The following is a 25280-nucleotide window of genomic DNA, read 5'->3' as shown; positions in this document are numbered from 1 at the left end:
AACCCATTAATTACTTTATTGGAGCATAATAAACCCAAAGGGATAATGCAATGTTAGACCCAAACATTGTCCATGGATTCAGAAATCAACCCGTAACTGGAAACATCCAAAGTTCCCAAAGAGAAAATGCACTATGAACAGCCACTGAAAATACAAATAAGCATGACAACCAACCACTAAAAAAACCCCAAAAAACACCAAGACACAATCAGATTCATGTACTGTTTTATTAATTCAACAGTATAGTTGATATTTTACATATATAGTCAGGAAGATTAAAGAACAATTTCCTCTGCCCAAACTGCAAGTGGTATTTTTCCTTAGGGGACATTTATTGGTCCTGTCCTGAAAGATGCCATTCATTTACATCTGCCAATACTCAGCACTCAAAGATACCATTCTCTTCTGATATTGAGAGTTTTGCCAAAGGCTCCTCAGTAGTCTTTTCTATCTAAATACAGTATGGATCAAATCCTACTTCAATGCAACAGGCCTAAATAAGAATCAACAAAGTCTCAGGCCTGCAACACTTCTGCACAAGCAATTCTGTTGGCACAAGGGAGCTCTGTATTGCAGTTTGCCACAGCAGAACAAGATAGTCTGCACCTCTCTTCTTCCTCCGAGAGCAACACACAGAGCAGCTTTTTGCAGAAACTGCCAGCTCAGGCCAAAGGTAAGCACACCAGTTTTCCAGTGAACCCACCGCCCTAGGGATGCGATGTTTGCTCTTTTGCATTCTGTGGTCATTCTGACACATTTTTTCATCTCCATCTTCCAAGAAAAGGGCCCTTCTTGGCCTTGGTCCACACAGAATCTGATTTTGATTAAGAACTAATGCAAATTGCTATATAGACAACCTAGTACCAACTGTAGTTTTAGCTAACTCCTGACAACTACATCAGTTTAAAATCATGACTTGTCTATACACAATTTCTTTTTAAAAAAATCCTTTTAAATAAACCATTGTAACTCATATTTACAGTAGGCCAAAAAGAGTAGGAGATACCTGAAAGTGCTACTTGCAATATAGGCAAGTTATTTGGCAGTGAAAATCATACTTTGCCTTCTTATACATATACCTCTGCTGCAACACTGAATTGAAATAGCTTTTTTTTCCTTTTCCTTTGGAAAAGAAGTTGTATTTTGCAATAATTACCAAGTTTAGCTCTTGAGTTCACTAAAGGAAACAACGTTGCCATTTCCCACTGCTAAAGTTATGTAATAATGCAAAATTTAGTCTAAAAAGTCCATTTAACATGTTCTGTGAATTTCTATTAGCATGCAAAATATATGTGATACATATAGGTAGATGGATGGGAAGATAATAAACTGAGCAAGCAGAACTATGTTCTTTTGAACATACAGATATCCAGACACGTAAACACTTCAGTGTTTTCCTTGAATGGTATTTGGAGAACTGTGCAATATGTACTCCTGGCTGCAATATGCCACAACACAAGTTGGAGACATTCTGCAATCCCTCAGTAGGTGTACAGAGAGATAAACAAAGTAAATGGCATTTCAAATGAAAGTAAAAATTGTGGATTATACCACATCTAAACCACGTAACTGCTGCATCTCAGCAGGGTCGTATCCTGTGTCTCACAACTATTCAAACAAGACAGAAAATGCTGCAACCTTTTTACGTTAGAAAGCTGATCGTTCCTCTCCTCTCCCAGTGTATGGAACACTGTGCCCACACTGTTCCTTTCAAATCCTCAAATTTCTAAAAACGATGCCAAATGCACTTGCAGTAGGATATAGCTCAGTTTATTCGAGCTGAGTATCTTCAGAGAAGTTAAAAGACGGTCTGAAGGAAACATGCAGTTCCCTCTTGCAGAGAAGGAATATGTGGAAGCCAGATACCAGCTATATGCCAATTTTCTTAAGAAAGCTAAGAAATGTTATGGTCCTCTCCTATTTGTAAAGCAAGGTACTGCTATAAGACAGGGTGTACCCTTAAGCTTTGGGGTTTTTACTTCACAGAATATAAGTCCTGATTCTTTGAAAAGCAACAGAATTGCTCAATTCTCCAGACATCATAGGCACTGCCACAAGTGGGCACCAGCACGGTGCAGCTTCCCAGCACCTCCGTTTCCTTTGCATTGCTCTGCAGTCACCCCGCATAATGTGCTCTCTGTTCCTCGTTCAGTCTCATCTCTGCGTGGTAAATGGGATCATCCACCCAGCATCAGCTCACGTCTAAACATGAGCCTGGGCATTAGTCCTTAGAAAGGTGAGCTCTTCAGGCAAAGCGACAGTCCTCTTAATGACTCTCCAACAGTTGCAAGATTTCGTGACAAGCGCTTCCATGTCAGCATTTCACAGCACATGGGACACTGTTACAGGGAAAGATACTTACAATCTTTACACTGAGCAAAGCAAACAAGGATGTTAACCCCATTTCATTAAATTAACCTTTTTTCCTATCACTTAAGCTTTACCTGCTACCCTCACCCATGTCGTCCCAGCACAGCTGCTGAGCCTAGGCAAGGCCTGTAGCTTAACACAGTCACATTTCACTCTCCCATGCCAAAGAATTTACTTCTCCTCCTCCTCTACTGCTGCAACCCAGCTTCTTCTGCAGAAAGACAGCACAGTTCTTGGTCTGCTCTGTGTAATCTATGCTCAGGATAAGAATATAATATAATTTAGGTAACACATAATGGTTAAAAAAAAAAAAAAGGGGGTGGTGGGGCAAGTCTTCAAAGTCGGGAGGTATTCCTGCAGGTAACATTCCTCCATAGTGACCAAGAGTACCAGGAGAATGTTCTGACGTCAATGAACGGGCTCTTATTTGATCTCAATGAGATTTGGATCAGCCCCTTGAAGTGAATTTCTTCTAAGCACTATTCCTGTTCATTTGACTCCTGTATCTCACCACTATGTATGAAGGTGCCTCCCTCTTATCCATAAAGATGTAACAAAACCAAAAAATTATTGAATATGAATGGAATTGTTAATATGCATTCAGCACACAGACCCTGCAGCAGCACTGCCAAGCAAATAACTCACAGCAAGTGCATTTGTTTATTAAGTCATCTCTTTTTTTCCTCAGCTCTAATAGCAACTTACTCTTTTTGAGTTTCAAATAAGAGCAACTGTTATCTGGAAACAAACCCTTAAAATCCATTCTCCTGTAGTAATGTTGTTCAGGTTTAAAGCAATACAGTTTTGCCTCATCTAGCTCAAAGTAGGATCAGCATAACAAAATTAATAACATTTTAAGAGCCTGAAAAAGAAAATGTCTAAGTAAAATAACTGGGTTTAGTGATTGGCTATTTGTGTTCAGACTAATTCTTCCTCTATTGACGGCAAAGGGAAAATTTCCATGGATTTCAGAGACTGCAGAAACTATGTTTATACTCAAAATCTGCATTGCTTTAGGGAGCAACTGCCACTGCAAATCATAACACAGCAAGAAATTCACAAACTATATATACTCTGACTTGCATTTTCAAATCATACGCAAGTACAACCAATTTTACATAACACTAGAAGATGGGACTTCCTTCAGGACTCATTCACACAGTGGGTCCAGAGAAGGGCAACAAAGCTGGTGAGGGGTCTGGAGAACAAGTCTTGAGGAGCAGTTGAGGGAGCTGGGATTGTTTAGCCTAGAGAAGGTCTCCCCTCAGCCTCCTTTTACCACTCTCTACAACTACCTGAAAGGAGACTGTAGAGAAATGGGGGAAATCGGTCTCTTCTCCCAAGGAACAGGCGATAGGACAAGAGGAAAGGGCCTCAAGTTGTGCCAGGGGAGGTTTAGACTGGATATTAGGAAAAAAATTTTACACTGAAAGGGTTATTAAGCATTGGAACAGGCTGAGTCACCATCCCTGGAGGTATTTAAAAGATGGGTAGACATAGTGCTTAGAGATACGGTTTAGTGATAGTTTTTGTCAGAGTTAGGTTGATGGTTGGACTAGATGATCTGAAAGGTCCCTTCCAACCTAGGCAATTCTATGATTCTATGATATTTCCCAGAAGAAATCTGTATTTACCCCAGTGCCAAGACTTGGGTGCTACCTGCAGACCAAGGCCGGCCCCAGCAGACCTCATGCACAGTGTTCCCAGTGAAGGCTGCACAGCTTCCAGACAGTCTCCAGAACTGGGGTCCCTCTACAGCAGAACACAAAAAGTTTGCAGAAAGTCTTCTTTCATACATTTAATGAATTCCAACATCTATTTTTTAGCCAGTGCTCACAGAATTTTTTATTACAGTATTTATATCAGGTAGCCTGGAGGTGTGTCATACTCCAATGGAATATAATTCTTCTATTAAACTATTACATTTGTTAAATTAATTTAATAAGCTCCTACATAATCTCATTTGGAAAAAGAAAAGAGATCTTGCAGTAATTCATTCATAGTGCTCTCTCCTGATAGCTCTGGCTTGAAGAGATCAGCAGTCACTTTAGCTGAGCAAAATGCAACTTTTAATCAGATATTTATGAAAATTGTTATAAAATTAAATTAAAATAACAAAGAAAATCAAATCATACAGCTCTTCCAAACAAAAGTACAGCTTATAAAAAAAATATAATGCAAGAACCCAGAACTCATCTACATTTACAATGAGTTGCCTATACTGTACTTTGCAAGCATCTTAATAGAAAAATCTAATATTAAGTAAAACATGATGCTTTTTATTCTTCTGTGCAAATAGCAACAGTAGGCTAAAACTGACAGAATCCACCAAGAATACATCTTCTCTCAAAAAAATTTTCCTGACAACAAAAACAAAATGAAACCACCACTGTGATATTAACTTCTCATGGTAAAACTTGCCTAAACACTATGGGGATGTGTAAAGCTACATAAGAAATGCCCAAATGACTTTGGTGTCGCCCCGGAATTGGTGGCGAGCTTCACTCAAGAACAGAGAGTTGCAAGGAATTAGATTCAACCACGGAGCTGGCAAAAGCAGGACCAAGACAGCGCTCACTCATCCTCTTCTTGTTCCCTCCACCACAGCTGCCATAAGTGCTTGCAGCAAAAAAGAGACCCTCTGGCCTCCTGGCAGCTACCTTGTGCTCTCTTGCAGCGCCCCCCACTCTATCCCAAAACTTTACATCAATCAGCCACCACTCCCCTTAAATACCTACGCACCTCTAGATCTGTACATGCCCCAGAGACCACTGTACCAGAGCAACTGATCCCAGGCAGGAAACTCTTGTTTTTCCATCCTGCAAGGGAGCTCAGTGCTGGGTCTGCACATGGGACCTCCATGGCTCTGCTCCAAGCTCTTGCTCTCAAGTCCTGGTCACTGCCCTTTGCCTTGTTCCTACCCTGCTTGTGCACTCTCAGCTGGCTCCTGGCTCCATTGACCAAGCTCCTAGCCAGGCTCCTCAGTTTTATTTCAGCCTTGCCTGCTCCCCATGACAGCCTCTCCTTCCAGAAGCATTTGGATTACATATAATCCAATTTTCTGAACTTCACTTGAGCTTCTAGACATGCTCCCAACCTGTGCAGCCCCATGGCTTTCCCGGCTACTTGAGCACTAGCATCCAATTCCCGATTGAGGAGTTTTACTTCCTCTTGCTATTTACTTCCTACCTTTTCCTTGCAATCATGGTGTAGCTAACATTATCCTGTGGTCGCTACAACGCACATACTCCCCAAAATGCATTGACTTTATAGTAGAATCCAGTATTACAGAATTTCTTAAATTCATGGGGTCTTTTTCATCAATATTCCTGGCAGAAGTTTTTGTTTGGTTGGTTCTTGTTTTGGTTGGGTTTAGTTTGTCTTTTTTTAAGCAGATACACTTTCTAGGAGATGCATCAACACAAAACACAGAGAAAGGTACACCCAGCATACACAAAAGCAAGATGGATATAGCCATGTTTGCATAAGCAGCAGGCCTCTTAAAGCACAAATGGACCCCACATTTTATTTAACCAACTCATTTTTTGTTGGTTTTCCCCCAAAAACTAACTGAAAGAGCTAAATAAGATAAAAACTTTCTGTAGCTCACAATCAAAACAGATTAGCAATCCCTCAAAACTGATGAATGAAAAATATGCTACCCCTACCTATAGTATAATACGGGTCATTAGATCCGACTTATGCTGGGAGGATCACTGCTCAACATAGCTTGACAGACTTTGGGTCCATAAAATAATAAACCATGAGCACTGTATCTGATTCTAGACTTACTTGAAAGGTATGTAATTAAGTAGACAGCTTCATACTGAATAGCCATTAAACAGATATTCTTATTGCCCATTTGTAAATTGTATCCAAGTTACCGAAACAAAATTCCAGTTAAGAATGATGATTTTGGAGTCATAGTTATCCACCATCCTGCTTCTGTAGCCTTTTACACCCATGTAAATACATGACAAACTCCGCAGTACTCAAACTAATTTCCGCTTTGTATGAATCCCTGAACACGGTACCGGACAGCAAATTTGCCCCTCAAAGAAGTACCAAAGCAGCATGACATAGGTCAAGCAGGAGTGATGAGATCTAGCAGGATGGAGAACCTCTGGGCAATAATCAGTATGAATATAATGAATGTTTTCTGCAGATGTTTTTGCTAGGATTATCCAAGAAGTAGTGTGTCAGTACTCCTCTGAGCATGCAGCTCAGGAGGAGAATCAAACCTCTGCAGTATGCATTTACAGATAGAATATTTTTTTTAAATCCTCTCAGTACAGTAGCAAAGTAGTAATACTTTGGTATCAGTTACCATTTAGACTTTGATACACCTTTTAATAAGCATATCACAATAACATTACCTGATGCATGCCACCCAAAATAATCCCAAGGCTAATTTTGTTGATTCTGGAACAGGAATATTTTAAGTGGCTCTGGAACAGGAATATTTTATCTCAGTTTGACTACAGTTAATTATTTAAATTAGGGCCTATACACAGTCTTAATGGTCAGAGACTTTCAACTTAATAAATATGTGTTAACAATGAATCAAGACTAAATGAAGTCATTACAATAATCTCAGTAATTTAAACATTTCAGGTAGGGGCTCAATAATCACTAAAACTGCAAATTTCTGACATAAAAAGATAACCCCAGAAGATAGCGTACATAAGTACGCTTCGAAACCAAAAATGTTTATGATACAGAAAAATTTAAGAACAAGGCTTTGACTGCAAATACACTTGTACACCAATACATACAAAGATACTGGTCTTCAGAACTTGTTAGTATTTGGTAAAGACATTTAGCCTTTTGCAGAACTTAACATTTTAATCAAGACTGAGCAGCTCCTAAAGTGTCAGGCATGTCAAAATCTCCAAGTCATACTGGGTAAAAGAAAAAAAGCTAGAATACATGTGTAATAAAAAGTTATATTAATCATCATTCCCCATTTCTTAGAAAAATCACCAAGGTATTACCAAAAATTACACCTACCAGGTGCATCCTGTAAAGAAAAATAATGTGATGATTAGGTTTACGAGCATGATCAACTAAATGTTTCACCACAGAGGATGCATTATTGCTTCTACAGTAATCGCCTGCATTTGCACATCTACTATGGGGAAGGATAAAAAAAAAAAAAAAATATATATATATATATACATACACACACACCATTAACTGAAATAACACATTTTTGTTACAGATGGAATTGATCTCAGTAGAACTACAAAATGAATAAAATATTATCATAAGAAACAGGATTTGCATCTCTCCACAGATACGAAAATTTGGTTTTATTAACAGCAACATAATGTATTTGGAAAACAGTAGAAAGCATTCATCCATAGCTGCTCTACCCATCAGCACCATTACTCCAAAAGAACATTATTTTTAATCATTATTTGTGTACTTCTGCACAATAGTCTTTGTGCACACATTTTAAAAACAAAATCAACCAGTATCACCAACTTCATCTCCTATTCCTGACCATAACAGGTCCTACCTCTTCCCTAGAAAACCTATAGAATGACGTCCTGAAAAGACCTGCCAGAACTTGTGTCTGCAGATGACAGGACTCACTGGTATCCCACAGAAAGGATATTGTCCCACCAGTTTGAAAAAGGTCACCTTTAGGTAATTTCAGTGGAAGACATTCAAATAAACACCAAATTCAAATAAACACAATGCTATTGTCCATCTCTAACCACATGTTTAATGAGATCACTAGTCATCTGTGCATATATTATGTGCTAGATGGAACCTATTGATAAGAAAACTACCCCAGAGTTCACAGTCAGCATGAAGTTTACAACAAATTTATCTGTTAACACAAGCAGTTTGCCCTGGGTGTAAATTGCTGGGGTTTAAGGGGGTTTTTTTTTTGGAAAGTACTAACTAAGATTTACACAAATCAGTGTAAAGGCTCCCATTGATTTTTTTAAGAGGCTTTTAGCCAGGCCCCAAGTTCTTCTCGAGCAGAAATTAACTGAAATAACTTTTTTACTTTAGTACAGAGATGGCTGGAAATCGGAATTATTGTATTTTGTGGCAAATCTAACCATCAGAAACAGGAAGTCTAAATTGAACATGATAAATTCCAAATTGAATGGAAAGAAACCTTCACCTATAATTCACAGATTGACTTGGGCATGAGGTACATCTAAAACATTCAGCAGTAAGGGTAAGTAACTCTGGCCCTACACAAGAGAAAAATCTCTGTAAGAAACTTCTCTGGCAAAACTTAGATCCCTGAAAGGCATAAGAAGTTAGGTGAGCCTTCAGGACAGCTTCATAGGATCCATATACCTAAATCCTGCACCTGAATTCCATTTTATACACTTAAGTCTTCAGTGGATTGTGGTCTGCATTGCTACAGATTATTATTATTGATAGCTTGACACAAAAAATCCCACAAGACCTAAGTCCTTCTCAGTACAATGTTATCATCTAAGGCACAGCCATACTGGACCTACCAATGTTGCTTTGTTTTCAGGGAAAAGGTGGGGGTTAAACCCCAATCTGAAATGCCTGCTGCCCTCCATGACAAAGTATCTTAGGGATAAATGTAACAGTGCCATAGAAAAACTGTCCATCTGCAGTGATACTAGCTACCGGATCTAATTCCTTTGACAAAAGCAGGTCCACAACCAGTGCAGGTTCTGTTCAAACCTGTCTTAAGTAGATGCTTAGGAAAAAAGTGGCGTATAGAATACAAGCGCAGTGTTATAAAAATATTATAAAGACTACAAACGGCTACGCCACAGCAATCCAGAAAAATATCTCCAAAATGCTTCTCTTCTGCAAAGCTGGAAAAAAAACCCACATTAATTCTAAATACCTAATTAATAGAGAAGATTCTTTTCATATCTAAGAAATTTTTTACTCTAGTAATAATGGAAAACAATCTTCTATGTCTCTTAACAGTGTATTTAAGTTCTTCTTAACAAATAGATACGGGTTATCTGGTTAATCTAGGCTGGAATCCCAGATACAGGGGTACATGCATGGGGAGACACGTAAGAAGCAGGAAAGTACAAAGTGATCAGTCCACTGCTGCAGCTTCCCAGTGTTCAACCACTCGTAGTTTAGGGACTTTCTAAGCCAGATGCTTTTGGTGCATTGTGAAGGTCTCCTCCATCAATTTGTCATTTTGAACCTGCTTGAACCCATTTACATTTCTGATTGCCACAGCTTTATGTGGCTGTTAAGTGCATGATTTAATCACACGCTGTGTCAGAAAATACTTTCATTTATTTTAAACCTGCTGCTATGTAACTATCACTGGGTTTCCCCTACTTCACATTCTGTGGAAGAAAGTGAATATCAGTTCCCTGTTTCTCTCTCCACCATGTTTGGGAATTTACATACATTAAAATATCACCCGCCAGTTACCTTTTTCCAGACCACTCTGATTAATTTCTCATTTTGTGTCAGTCTTTCCATGGCTAGGCATGTCATTCTTGCCCTTCTCTATACCTTTTTAGACTCCATTGTATTCTTTAATGTATTCTCTACCTAAATATTTTCCTCTTTTTCTAGGGTACTCATGAATATGGCAAAAAATGTAGTCGTGGTAAAATCACCATTGGGTTATCAACTAATTAATAAGCTTTAATGAATCTTACATAGTCATAGTTTTAGATTATTAAGTACCAAGCATCTAAAAGTAAGCTTACACAGCAAAAAGCTAAGTAAGAGTTACTGGACAATCATGAGAGTCCTGAAAAACTCTACTTCTGAAAAAAATGTCTTAAATAGTCATGTTGCATAGACAGATGTATCATGTATTTAAAACACTTAAATTCTGTCACCGCACTTCAGAACACAAGCTGAAAGAAACTAAGCCTCATTCTTTTTTATTGTAGGTTTGTTTTTTTAAAAGCTAAAAACATCACTAGGATAAATACAACTTCTTGAAACAAGACAGCTGGCTATCTTGATACACTTCCACTGATGAATTCAACTGCAAAATGCTGATCTCCTTGCTGTTTTTAGACAAGTAGTGTATGACGGGCAAGGACAACTCAACTAACTTTTAAAGAAAAAAAAATAATCCGTGCATGAAACAGAACCAAATAGTCTTTAGAACTTCAGTAGAAAGTCTCATAGCTCTACTGTGACTGAAGTCTAACTCTACAGTTCCTACTTCAGGTTCACTTCATGGACATAGACTGCTGTTACTAACATAATACAGAGCTGTGTTATCTGCTACAGTATCTTGACACAAAGATCCATGAAGAAAAAGAAAAAAAAGAAAAAAACAAACACATGGTCCAAAAAGTTTGTATTGCATGCAAACAAAGCAGAGAGAGCGCCTGATAAGAACTGACAGTGAAATATTTCAGTAAAAAGTAGGCATTACATAACAAATTACCCAGCCTTCCTACCCATTTATTAAAATGTTTGTATGTGGCAATGTCAGAAGGAACATGCCAGAAGGAAAACAACATCAGTCAACCCTGTTTAGAACCCCAGACAGGAAGGCTTGCAAAGCATTACATGTAAAGAAAGAAGAAATCCAGTTCTTCGAGCACTATCTTCCAGTCTTCTGTCCTAAAAGTGGTTGCAATTATCATTTTATTTGCAGACAATTGGCCCTGGATTATGCACAAGGAAAAAAAGAAAAAAAAAAAAAGGAAATACTTGGCAAATAATTTAGCCAATGCATGGTCCATTTTAGGCTTCTTTGAAAATGGGTCACGTTCTATGCTTTCTTGCCCTTTCTCTGATTTTCTCTCCCAGCCAATATACTCTGTGGACTTCAGGCTCCTCATAGCAAAACCCCTCTCTTGCTCCAGTTTGGTATTAAGACCGTTTACCTCTTCCTTGCATTAACAAAAGAAACAAACCAAAAACACCCAACAACTGATACACATGTATTAGGGAAATTTTCTAAAGCACAAGAGTAGCTACAACTATTTCTCATTAATGCTATTTCAAATTTACCTCAATCTACAAAGCTGTGAATGTTAGCAAAGCAAAATGGGAGTAAAAATAATCCAGCTACATTTTGTTCTTTTTATATAAATGAGTTCTCTTGTTTCTGAAGCCAAATATAGAGCACATAAATGCACTGAAGATTATCTAGAAGGGTTCATATTTTACTTGCAGTATATGCCAAATGTAATTTGCTGCCGGAAGGTTTTTTAAAGCAAGTCCCCACTCAGTCCTTTATACTTCACAGTTATGCTGTGGATGCCAAAACACCCCTATGTAAGCAAGTCTGGCTTCCACTGAATTGCGCTCTCAGATGCTAACCTTGGAACTTGCAGAGTTCTAAAAGATAGCTAAGAAAAAAAATGCTGTTAAAAGTATACTTTGATCCTCTAAATCTACAGGATTTTAACTTTTTGCTTAGTTCAGTGAGACCACTCGTGCTTAAAGGACACTTTTAAATAATTGGGAGAGAAATGGGAGAACAGGGCAAGAGTGTTCAACTCTTGCAGAATAAGAGCTTGCCCTTACTGTACAACTGCCTTTGCTTTCTTAAACACCCTTTTTCAGCTTATCTTATGGATGGAAAAAAAAGTGATGGAATACTATTCCAACTATAGATTTATATGAATATATAGCTGTTTAGAGTAAAATAAATATAATAGAACATTGTAGAATTCATTCCCCTGCAAAACATACAATGCTTAAACAGAACTCCTGCACATTAGGGTCCTGAAAAGGCAAAATAAGTTGGGGCTTTATCATCTTAATTCCATCTTAAATTTGCATTCAACACCTGACAAACATTTCCTAGGACATCAGAAATGCCTGAAAGATGCAGACAAATAAGTCATTTAATTCCTATCCCAAGTAAAAGTATTTCCCATTCACTAATATAATGGCAAAGAAAAACTGGGATTCAAAACACTTTTATACACCACTGAGACAACCTTAAGGGAAAATAAAGCTCTGTATGGGCTCCCAACAATAGGCTGTAGAGATGCAAAGCCTGCAAATTCTCAAGTTCAGGTACCTGTTATCAGACGCAACCACGTTACCTAATTTAATTCATCAGCTTAACAACTAAATTTAAGATGAATTATGGTATTTTTCATTCCATTTCTATCGTAAGACCATTCCAGACCCTTACAAGTGATTAGAATAATCTTCTAGTTTCCAGACTGGATCTATGCATAGGCATCCTTTGTTCTAAAGGCAACGCTGTCCTAGAAATCAGATTTTCCCCTCACACAGTATTCAATCCATTAACCTTATCAGCCCAGCCCAGTTCTCCTTCTTTGCACCTGCTCCAACTTGAATGCACCGTTCCTAAGCACAGGAAAACTGAGTTTCCCCAGTATTTCAGATGAGGTCTTAACAGTTCTTTATATAACAACATTAATACTTCCTTATCGCTATCAGAAATCTATCTGCTGATAAACACCATCTCAGGATGGATCTCAAGAAATTTCCTCCAGTTGTAAGACAGGTCATTATCACTCTCAGTAGTATTGCTAAATATCAACCTGTAGTGAAAATGCCGCCCAGACATTAAAACTTATCTACCATTTGTGACATTAAAGCACATCTACCACATTGAATTGGCATTGTCTGTAAAAATAATTATATGTTCTTTAATTTAAATCCAAGACTGTGTATTTGCAATTTTTGAAAGCTTCACACAATTCCCAGGAGAAAAATACTATTTCCATACCAGAACACTTACAGAACTTTGGTCCTGATTTAGTAAAGCATTTACGTAACTTCAGATGGGAAGCACTCCCATCACATTCAGCAAATGCCTTTGGAAGACGAAACCCATACTTCAACGCTTTGTTGGACTTCATGTGTTAGTATTTCACGGTGGAACTTTCAAAGGATCCTCGAGGCTCTTTTGCACTTAACTAACTCGGTCTCCTCTGAATGTTAAAGCTTTAAAATGCAAAAAGCAAATATTTTGTTTATCTGTTCTTCCTTTGAACAGATATACCAAGCTCTAAGAGCTAAGCACGCGTTCTTTGCTTCTTGCCTTGAGCTAGAGCTCTGCCCAGCGCCTTCACACATTGGCAGAAGTGAAGTCGCATTTCCCACTGTTCTCCCAATACCTTCCAAGTGCAAATCACTACAAGAGAATCACGTGTGACCATATGCTAAATTAAGTTTGCCCAGGAGACTTCATTCATCGTCTCCCCAGAAACTAGCGATTAGCCTACGTACTTGCAAGGAGATACCATTTAATTCGAAACCACGTCGTTTATTCTTAAAAATTAAACTGGAAAAAAAACCCCAAAGAGATAAACATAATCATAAGGCCATTTTCCTCACCAGATTATAACAAAGACGAAGGCTTTTAAGATCACACTCGACCTGTTAATTTCACATCAAGGCTGTTAAACACACGGTGCTGCTCCGCAGCAATATGTACTACAGTCAGCCTCCAAGCACGCCTTCTGTTAATTTGTGACACTGCATATTTTGCTCCTCAAGAGCAAAGGAAACCGTCGCTGCAGAAGCTATTTATTCTGCCTCCAGGTGCCTCATAAATATTAAACAGGAACAGATACGAGCTGCTCCACAAAAACTTTTCAACTCCTTGGGAAGCTGCCCCGCCGCGAAATTCTCGGGGCAGGCAGGAGCGGGGACGGCACCCTGACACCTCTCACCCCGCCGCCGACCAGCTCCGGACCCCGCTCCCCCGGGACCGCCGAGGCCACCCCCCACCCCCCGCAGCCGCTCGGTGCCGGGTCGCGCCTTCCCACGGAGGGCTCCGGGAGGCGGCGGCACCGGAGGGTGTCTTCAGCCCGGGCAGCCCAGCGGCGGCGGGACCCGGCGGAAACTTCCCGCCCGTACCTTGATGATGCTGCTCCTCCGCGGGGTGGCCTTGGCTGCCTCCAGCAGGCAGGCGTCGGGGTCGGGGGCTGCCGCCGGTGCCAGGCTGCCTCCGGGGAAGCGCTCGGCGGCACCGACGGCCGCGACGCCGCTGCGGCGCTCCCGCCTCCTACCCGCCGCCGCCGGGGCGTCCAGCGAAGCCGGTTCGAGCTCCTCCTCGGCACGGTGTGCGGCGTCGGGAGGGGCACGGCCCGCCGCCGGCTGCTCCCTGCTGCCGGCAGCCTCTGCCATCGCCCCGCCGAGCGGTGTCAACTTCTCCAGGGCGCCGAGAGGGCGGGAGGGGGACACACGGACGGCGTCCCGCGGCGCTCCCCTCACGGCGTGGCGGCGGCAGCAGCAGCAGCGCCAACTTTCCCCGGAGGAACCATCCCCGTCCCCCGCAGCTGAGGGTGCCGGGAGGGACGGCACGAAGTGTCGGGGAAGCGGGGCGGGCGCTGCCGCGGGGAAGCACCGTGTGCGGGGCGGTTCAGGCAGGAAGCGCCGCCGCGGCACCGCTCTGTTGTGACAGGAGCCCGGGCGTGTTTTGACAGGCGGCGTTGACGGACGGGGCGCCGGGCCACTCAGGGCGGCGGCGGCCCGCCGGGGGCGCCGCGGCGGCCAATAGGCTTGCGGAGGGGGCGTGCCCGCGGGACGCCTGGATGGGCGTTCTGGGCGGGTGCGCGGCGGCGAGCGGTTGAGGGGCAGGTAGGGCTGTGGGCGAGCGGGCGTGAGGGGCGGTAGAAAACCCGATCGCGCGCACCGCAGCTCTGAGCCGAAAGGGGGAAAAGGAAGCGTTCAGGCGGCTGTCCCGGCTGCCCGTTCGGAGCGCGGCCGGGGAGAGGCAGGGACGGCGCCGTTAGCGAGGGAGCGCTGCCGCCGCCAGCCGCAGGGCTGGGGGCGTGAATTGGAAGCGCCGCGTTCAGGCGCCGGTTGCCGAGGGCGGGCCAGCGGGGCGGCTGCGAGGCGTGAGGAGGGGGTGTGTGTGTGTCTCGGAAGACTCACGTTGGGACGCTCCATCGCTTGAAAATGAGACCCAAACGACGCCAAGTCATGCGGGGCTGCGACTCGGCCGCCTTCTCCCCTCAGCTCGCTCCCTTCACGGCCGCCGGCCCGGCGCAGGGTCCCGCACCCGCCGCGCCCCTCGCAGCCCCGGCGCCCGCGGGGCCGGCGGCGCCCGCCGTTGCAGGGGCAACACCGCCCCCTGGCGGCGCGGAGCGGCGGCCGGTTCCCGCTCCCGCAGCGGCCCCGGCACCAAGTACCGGCAGGTCCCGGGGTGCAGCGCCTCAATACGAGGCGGAGAAGAGAAGCCATGCGGGAAAGGTCCCCGGCAGCCAGGTCATGAGCCGTGGTCCGCCATGGAGGGTTAGTGCGAGGGTGGTGCTGTCCTTTGCAGTTCTTCAGGTGGTAATTAGTTATCATGAGGTTATCTACATGGAGACCTCAGGAAAGACAGGGTGAACGCAGCAGAGGCAAAAGCATAGGAAAAAGGAAGGTAGGGAAGGCAGATGAGAAAAGGGGGCCTGCAAGAAAGCTGGACAGGGACTTTTTACAAGGGTATATAGTGATAGGACGAGGGATAATGGCTTCAAACTGGAAGAGGGTAGACTTAGATTACATATTGGGAAGAAATTTTTCACTGTGAGGGTGGTGAGACACTGGAACAGGTTGCCCAGGGAGGTTGTGGGTGCCCCATCCCTAGAGGTGTTCAAGGCCAGGCTGGACGGGGCTTTGAGCAGCCTGGTCTAGTGGGAGGTGTCCCTGCCCATGGCAGGGGGGTTGGAACTAGATGATCTTTAAGGTCCCTTCCAGCCCAAACCATTCTATGATACAAAAGATGAAAAATAGGAGGGGTAGGGCTGAGAAAGCTGATAGTGACTGGAAATGTAAGACTATTCAAAAATACAGCTATTGGCTTTAAAGGCAATAAAACTCAGTGGAAAAATTAATTTCTCTCTGGTTTCTAAAGTAATTTCCTAATGCAAGTGTTGGGCGTCTGTTGGCAGTCAATGATTAAGCGTGAAAGAGTAAGAGGTAACCTTACCCCAGCCAGTCATTAGCTATTAACAAATGCCTAGCTACAGGACATAATTGACACTTAAAGGATATGAAATTTATCCTTTCTATATAGACAATATATACTATTTATAATTCAACATAAAACCCCATGACTTCTGTCAACGTTACCAAGGCATTTATCATGTTCAACACAAAGAAATGCTAATTAAGGGACAGATTTAAATACCACTGAACTTTTTTTCATGAGCTTCCATCTACATTTGATGTAAAAAATATGTCATAATACATGTATACAACAGTTATTTTTTGGATTTTTTTTTCAGTGAGAGAGGCCACAAAATAAGTAACCCTAAAAGACTATACAAAATATTGACATTGAATAAACATTTATCTTAAAAAATACTGGAGATAAAAGACTGGTAAGGGAGTGGAGGACTCAACCCCAGCCTCCATTGTGTGAGAGAGAGAACATGATACCAAGTCATTGCAACAAACAGGGGGAAAAAAAGAACTAATAAAAGCTCATGGTTACATATCCACATACCATCACACAGACTGACCTAAGACGACTAATTTAAACGCAATTAAAAGGATAATTACCATGCAGTATGTTATCAGAGGGAATTATTACTTCATGTAGAAATATGTTTCAGCTTTTTCATTTATTTTGTGAAATCATATGAAGCTTAAATCACCAGTTTAATTATTTGGGAGCAGCAAAAGTACTCTCATAGCTGAAATCTGCTGCATCTACCAGAAACTGTTCGCAGCGTGTTGCACAGACAGATGCATATAACATATTAAAGAACTTTATGCTTTCTAGGATATGTCTCACACATTCCAGATTTGTTGTCAAATACATTTGTCTTCTGAGATCAAAAGTTTAAAATCATTTAATTCTCACCTTCAATTACAACCTTTGAAATCTGAAGTCTTTAACTGTAAAGAGTCTACTGGGAGCCTACGGATTTTAAGTTTCATAAAACATCAAGCCTACAGGGAATACAAAACAAAGCATATTTGTTTTGTTCACAAGATGCAGAGGTTTTAGAATTAGGTATGGTATAGCTAAGAGAGAGTTTAGTTAAACTTCTCTCCAAAAGAGAAGAAAAGATTGACTTTTTTAGAACCATGTTTCTGACTATGCATCTCTGGATGCTTCTGTTTGTAAATGTGAAGAACCATGAATTACAAAGGAAAAGAGCAATTGGTTTCGATACTTTTCAGTATCTAATTTAAAAAAAGAGAGTTAACAAAAGGAAGCTTTACACTAAAAATGCTTGCATAGAAACTAAAAAAAATCAAGATTGCTTGGTGATAACTGTATTTTACAGGTTTCCATATTCAGTTTTCAGATGATCTGATGCAGCCCACTGCGCAAAGACACTGCAGTACTGTCTACAATTACTTGAGATAGGCACAGATTTTCAAGAACAGTCAAAGAATTCACTCAAGCTAAGAAAGGCGAGATGATAAAAAAATCTATTTGTGTTTGCCTGAACACATGAGTCAGCAAGTGCCTGCAGTGTCTATTTTAATGCGTTTTTTTGTACACTCAACTTACTCCATCCTCAAGGCACACAATTGTTCCTTAGTGGGCATATTTTGTATCATAAAACAGAAAAACACACTCGTCCTGGAGCTGTGCTGGAGTATAGCTTACATAAGCCAGTACTTTCCACCTAGATAGTGCATTTTGGGAAGCTCTTCAAATTAAGTGTTCTGCTGGGAGCTGAAAGTGTGCTCCTGTACCAATTGACCATGGCTGATGAAGTGTGAAAACTGACATTTTTTCCTGTGTCAGGAACATCTAATTTGCAAGGCTGGGCAAGAGCAATAGGGAACAAGTTGTAATTTCTTCAAGTATGCATTCACAATGATAGCAAATCATAATTCATTTAAAAATTGATGATACTTATATAAAGCTATTGATGAGAAAATTTATTGCTAAGTAATTCTTCGTGATTTTTTTAAATCTCAGTGCTTATTGTGTCTGTGCTGTTATATCATGAACATGATATTATAAAACAAAAAGGCATGTTAATGATATAATTTATTTATACAAAGTTGTACTTGTTATTAAGCTTCATTCAGGTTTTGACAAGACAACCCCAAGTCATATTTTGGCTATAAAACTATTATTAAGTTTTTAGGTAGGGAAAAAAAACAATTCAAGTTGGTATAAAGCAAATATAGTCAAAAGGCCATAATCTTTAATTTAAAACACAGTGTGTATGTTTTTAATTTTTGTTAAATTTAAAAAATATTTACACTACTTGATTCAATGCCTCCTAATTTTTTTGTTAATTCTTGTTGTCTTGACTCCTACTTTGTTGAAAAAGCCTCACTAGTACACCTTGTACATCTTACTTTCTAGATAGTATAAATGTTGTGTCCTCTCTAACTTAGCAAGAAGTACTTTTGTGATATGCCTCTATCTTAACGATGTTTTTGTTCCAGATGAAGTCACCGATGAATTCTTTTCACTGTCTGATAGTACTTTCAGCCTAATCCAGTGTTTTTAATTAGAATGCTGCAGTTATGGAAGAGTCCTGCTAATTCTTAGCTCCGAGGAATAACCCTTTATTTTAGCAGTATTGTTTTCCCAAACAGATAGGCCAATTAAGTATGAGAAAGGGTAAAATCAGGACCTCAATTAGGTCATCCTATTTTACATCCATTGCTTACTGCATAGATACAGGCCCAAGCCCTTGGAGTGGAATGTATTGCTTTCTATATGGACATTAGTGCATATGAAAAGATCATCAGCCACCCAAATGTTAGCAAACACCAGAATTAAGGTTAGTGGTCCTAGTGCAGTTTAATATCCTTTGGTGGGCATGTTGCAATCATGTAAAATGCTCTAGGACTGCAGCTCCTCCCACTGCATGGGATAACCCCTGTGAATGACTCTGCTTTCCTTACCTTGACACCTAACCCAGTTCTTCTCACCTTCCTCCAGGCACATTTACTGCACACACCTCCTTGTCCTCCAAGCTGTAGCAAGGTGTTCTGGCACTCAGGGTCTGTTCTCCCTCCTCCGCCTACCTGGATCCTCCTAGTTACTGCTATGATCTTTTGCTCACCGGCTGCCATGGACCACGCAGCACAGGAGCCCTGGGAGTACTACTGGACACCCTGGCCAGAATGGTTGTGGCATTTTTTTGCCACCATTGGGGGTACTTCTTTCATTGCTCCTGCTATGGACTTGCTTTATCCATTTGCTCTCTCTCCTGCAGACGCAGTTCTTACCACTGTGTGTTCGACCAACATAGCTTCCTTCACCCTCAACGTGGGCATAGCAATGGGTCACGACAAGCAAGAGGGAGAACATAGTTGCTCATGGATCTGCTGCTTGACTTTGAACATGGTACAGCACAACTGCTCCGCAGCTGCAAAGAAGATTGAGTGGAGCCTGGGTTGGGTAATGCCCGGCACGAACAAGAGAGTAAAATCTGAGATATAGAGATTTTGTAAACAAATTTTTCAGAGGCATAGCAAGTAGCAACATTTGAACCAAAATTTGTAGACAAGAAAGATGACAGCCCTGATAAAGAAGTGGCTCTTCTACCAAATTTAGCATCGGTTGTAAAAGAAGGTGACATTAGAATTTTTTTAAGGGAGGATGGTAAAATGTCATGTGTCGGTTTGTTTTTGTAAATAGCTAAAAACATTTTTTCCCTATTCTGATTTTCAAGGGTAGATGTTTGACAAGAATCCAATTCCCTTACATAAACAAAGAATCACAACATGAGCCATAAACCCATCTTCAAATTTTTGGCCAAAGTGATTGAAGTTCAGGAAGTTAACAAGTAATTGAAAATGGACAGCATCAGATAATCCCAGAACTGGTGCTACAACCTAGGCAAAACATAGAGTTTATTTATTTGTGCAACTAGTGAAGCTTTCTCAAGTTCCCCACATTAGTTGCTAGTTGCTTAAGTTTAGGGGAGGGAAGAGAAGGTATGCTGTATGCATTATAACAGAAATTGTCTTGAGGATTTGGAGGAGTCTTAAAGATGAATTCTTATTCAGGTCTAATGATACTTAATAATAATGGCTTTTGTTTAAGGTAGGTGGTAATTTCACTTAATGAGAACATTTACCAATGACTGTCTTTTTCACAGAGCTCTTTTTAACTCCTCTGATCATTGCTTTTAGCATTTCTTTGTCTGTGACACATACATAGAAATCTAACTGTAGTTGTTGCTACCTTTCAGGCTATGTGAACTTACTTGTTAACTGCTATGAACAGTATGATCCAATAGGTGTATGCCATTTCCCCCTTTCTTTGGTAATTACCTATCAACAGGTACAATTTCATGCCAGCATACTATGTCACAGCCTTTCACATCCTTGCTCGCTCAATGGATATATTCCGTTTTAGAAATGTACATGGCACCATGGTTCCCACTTAGATACAATTTTTTGGGAACATCTGGATTACCATGAACTGTGCAGCTGCTGGGGAAGCAGCATTAGTGTTATATGATACTCCTAAAACAGGAATTATATTCCTGAGGATAGGAAACATTCTAGTAATATCCCAATTAAAAAGCTACTGTTATGGCCTCTAATCCTGCCACTTCAGAAGAAAATTGCTAGCAATGTCAGCAGTAGCCATATTCATATTTACTTCACAGTTAAAGACTTTGCAGGAAATTTGGTCAGTATACCAAGCATGGAATTTAGGCTATTCTTCTACCTGTTAATCAGACACACAACCTTCCTCTTCGCGTGCGCTCTCTGAAAAATTTTGCATTGCTTAACTAGGTTCAGTCATAAACAAGTTAGTCATGTGCAGCCTGGACCACTGAGGAGATATGCATTAGCCCGACCATCGGGAGAGAAGACTACTCATTTGGAATTCTTTCTGGGGGCTCCTGACAATGATGTGAGGAAAAGTATCAAATAATCTAATAGGAGTGGATCTGTACAGGGAGAGCATTGGTACTGAGAGCCCAACATCCACACCATAGGCATTTTAGGTGGGGGTTACTTGGGAAAAGCCCTAGTTCAGTCCCATGGATAGAACAGCTGCACATTAGAGTACTGTAGTGGCATTCGTGGGGCACAAAGCCTCTTTTCATTTCAACTGAGAAGAAGTTAGTTTGCACACTCAGAAACTGCTCCGGGATGTGAACCTAGTAGATAAGTTAGGGTGACTGGGAGATTTGCTTCAAAATTCCACCCTTGATACAACTGATAAAGCAGATGCACGGAAAGTATGTCAGCATTAGAAGTACATCGCTACCTTGAGATCCCCCGTGCTTGACTGGCTACCCAGGGAGAGAGTATAAAGAGCTACACCCATATCTGCCTCATTTCAAAGAAAGCTGGTTTCCTTTGAAAAAAGCCAAGGCAGTGTTTCCCAGCAATATTTTTGATAGTTTCTACACTAGCTTAAAGTGGTAGTAGATGCGAGCAGAGAACAGGTATCCTTTTTATACTAGAACTAAAGTTATAGGTAGACTTTGGCCTAGCCCTTGATACCACTTCCAAATACAAGCTTACCTGTGGCTAGGTAGAGGGATTTGAAAACTTGCTAAAAACATTTATGTCTGGTTGTTTCTCATGCATGCAAATTTGGCCCATCTTTCTTTTTTTGTTAGAAAAAAGTCATCGCAAAGAAAAATGAAAAAAAAGCTATATAATTACAATCAAAATGTAATCCTCAAAATAACTTAAATTCCTCTGGTATTAATTGAACAGGATTTTAAGAAGGTTCAAAATACTTTCCATCAGGAATGAAGTATATTTAATCTTTTATTGCAAAATCTCTTGTTCCTTAATGTCAGGTTAGAAGATAATCTAAGAATATGGAAAAGAAAGGCTAAGGACTAATCTATGTAAGCTTATTTTCCTGAAATTTGCCACTGTGGGAGTACTAATGTGCATAAATTGAAAGCATTGTTAAGCACTGTTTATCTATATCTTTTCTGAGTTGGGTTAAATAAGCTGCTAGTTAAAATCCATAGCCTATACTAAGTCCCACAGCAGAATTAGCAAAAGTGAATCATTCTGCAAATAAAAGGCCAGGAGAGTTTTAGTCCCAAATGCAGAGATTTACAGATAAAGCCACAATAAAAGTGGAAAAATATACCTGTGTTGGGCAAACTTAAAAGGCATCTATTCACATTGTGAATTGGAAGAATCCTCTAATTCTAAGCATTTACCCTTTTTTCATCTAACCTCAAATGTACAGACAGACTCAGTAGCAAGATTTGGGGAGATTAAAAATTAAAGTGTATTAACTCTTCAGGCTATGCTGCTGTCAAAAGCCAGCAGGACTTTTCACATATATACTCCGCAAGTGTGATATGTCCAAAGATGCCAAGAAGTGTTTTTATGAGCAGATACTATACACAATGAGGCTCAGTGAACCATACTTCAACAGAGCACTACTCAAAGGTTTGAAATTTTGAGGAAGATAGGAAAAAGGAAAGGAAGAATGTCTCTTGTTTTGTAAATCCCCGGGTCCATAGAGTGGGCCCAAATTTATGCTGAATTATTTCCTAAGAGCCACTACAAATAAATCAATTTGAATTTAAATTACGTATCGGTCCAAATACTTTGAAAGCCTTGATCTGAATGGAAGGCAAAAGGTAAAACAGAACTTCCAGAGGAAGAGATTGTATTCTACAAAATGCAGAAAGAGAGTGAATTGCAAATTTAGCAAAATAAAAAAGAAACAAATTTTAAAATCCCCTAATCACTCACACAGGCAAGGTAAGTGATCTTATAAAGCTTGATTCTAACTGAAACATTAATATTGAAAAATCTCTTCACATTACATAAAAGTAACTCAAATTTAGTGTTAAGTCAAGTAGGGAAAGATTAGCAATCCTTTTTAAAAATCAGTCTTTATGTTTTTGTTCTTCCTACATATCTAATAATATTTTAAAAATAATAGAAATTTTCAGAGGAAGGGGCATTCTTTGTATAGCTATTTGTGATCTGCAGATAAAATACTCTATTTCACTATACAAGTAGATTATGATGAAGTGTTGCCCATTAAAGTTTGCCAGCTTTATTTCTCTAAAATTGATTAATCAGATTAATTGATTAATCTCAAATTGATTTATCGGAAACCAAGTATTTAAAAAAGAATATCAAAGTCTGAGCTTGTACTTTCATCTCTGCAACTGGTATTTTACAGTTGCAATTCTCCTTTTCACCATTAAATTCCACATTCATTTCAATCAGCTGACGTGGAAAGTAAAACAAACCATAATGCATAGAATGAGACCAAGCATAAACTTTTCTTCCTGTTCTCAGCTGCACTCCTCCGATTTCAGTTCTCTTTTGCCTCTTATTAGGTGTACTTAACTTATATAAAGGAGGAAGGAAAACACTGGAAAAGACAATACTTATTGATATGTTTGATATCTTCATAACCATCCTGAATTGATGCTGGTTGAGGCTGCAGCTACAGAAGCTCTTCATTCACAGGAGAAAGGTAGATGGTAGGTTGGTATATATTCCATTCCATACAGCTCTATACAGTATAGTGCAGGAAAGACAAGACAAGACAAAATGAAGTAAAGGTTAATTATTTTACTGCTGTGTTCAACTATTCAGAGTAGTGTTTCTAAGCAATAGCAATTATGTTATATTATACTTTTTCTTCACTTTTACATGTAGAAGTTTTGAGTAGCTGACAGTAGAATAAAAGCAACAGAAATGTGCATAGATATATGCAAGTATTCCCCCATAAATGAGGTACCTGCTAGAACAGAAACAGCTGTCTTATCTAAATCTGAAGAAACTGCATGTAAGGAGCAAATTACCACACCACAAAAAAAAAAGAGGAAAAAACATTGTAATGGGCAACAATAAAATGCCTTGGCTCTTTCACTGTATTTGTGTGGCATTCTACTTCAAATCACTAAAGTCAATAGACAGAAAAGCTCCTGGCCTTTTGGACCACTGGATCTAAAACACTATCAAGAAAAAACAGACTAGAATAAACAGAATATTAGAATAGAAAATTACTACATGACTCTTGAAAATTTCCCCAAGTATGTGGAATAGATTAGCAACATCCTATCTACAGTGAGATTCTTCTTTACTTCTTTTTTTTTTTATTTGGGACCTATACCTACACATATAATGACATTTGAAGAATCAAGCTGTAAAAGGTGGGATTAGAACCTGGAGCCATTTTGTCTGACGGCAGTCAAATGATTTGCAAAAGGAAGAACGTCTTTATCTTGTAAGAAGACCCCTTTAACATCATGGCAGCATATAGGTGTTATTAAATTGCAACTATATCCATGTAGCTTTACATTCCAGAGCAAGCAAAGCCTGATCCTTTATCTTTCTTGCAAGTATTTTTTTCTCCACTTGTGTTTCATAATACATGTCAATTGCTTATAGTCTTTTCTACTCATTTATTTCTGTCTGCAGAATTTTATATTCAGTTCAGTGAAATGGAAAATATAATATTATGACAACTGCAAAAGGATATTAAAAAAACTAAAATTTATCAAAGCCAAGATAAGCATTAAATTTTTGCTTGACTAAAAGAAACACAGTAGGGAAAAATGAGAGGAAAAGGCAATCAAGGCTGTCACACTAAGGTAAAATAAATGAGGAGTCTGATAATTTTCTCTTCACCCACCTAACTGATGATCTATTAATATTTCCATGTGACACATATCTGTGGTGTTTTGTTAGAGGGCTATGCTTTTATAATACAAAAAGGAATCAGATTTCTCAGTAGACCTAGTTAGTATTTCCTATTAATAATGACATTATCAGATTTAACAAAGGATTGTAATGTAACTTCCATTTGCTAGGTACATTTATTAAAATACTGATAAGCTTTACAGTTTTACTCAGGTGCAAATACAGATGCTACTACTTTTTAAAGTACCTTCCCAGATCTGGAACTTTTAACAGTATCTTCCATATTTTAATTGTGACAAGTTCCACCAGCAATGGAACTTTTATGCAGCTGTTTTCAGTAAGTTTTTCCCCCTTGACATGTAAAATAAAACTCACACAAATGCCTTTGTAAATAAAGCACATATACTCTGAACTCTGAAGTGAGACAGAAAATAAGCCAGTCT

The 25280-nt window shown here is 40.1% G+C and overlaps 1 protein-coding gene across 1 annotated transcript in view; it reads right to left on the bottom strand.

Moving 5' to 3' along the window:
- Positions 1-14730, bottom strand: part of PLCL1 (phospholipase C like 1 (inactive)) — a 215872-nt gene extending 201142 nt beyond the window's left edge. Inside the window, exon 1 of the mRNA XM_074595329.1 lies at positions 14173-14730. Coding sequence (XP_074451430.1) covers positions 14173-14442 — 270 coding nt within the window. The 5' untranslated portion in view covers positions 14443-14730. The remainder of the gene's footprint in view (positions 1-14172) is intronic.
- Between the last annotated feature and the right edge of the window lie 10550 nt (positions 14731-25280).

Source organism: Larus michahellis, chromosome 7, assembly GCF_964199755.1.
Source record: "Larus michahellis chromosome 7, bLarMic1.1, whole genome shotgun sequence".
Lineage (NCBI taxonomy): Eukaryota > Metazoa > Chordata > Aves > Charadriiformes > Laridae > Larus > Larus michahellis.
This window is presented reverse-complemented; position numbering and strand designations above follow the sequence as displayed.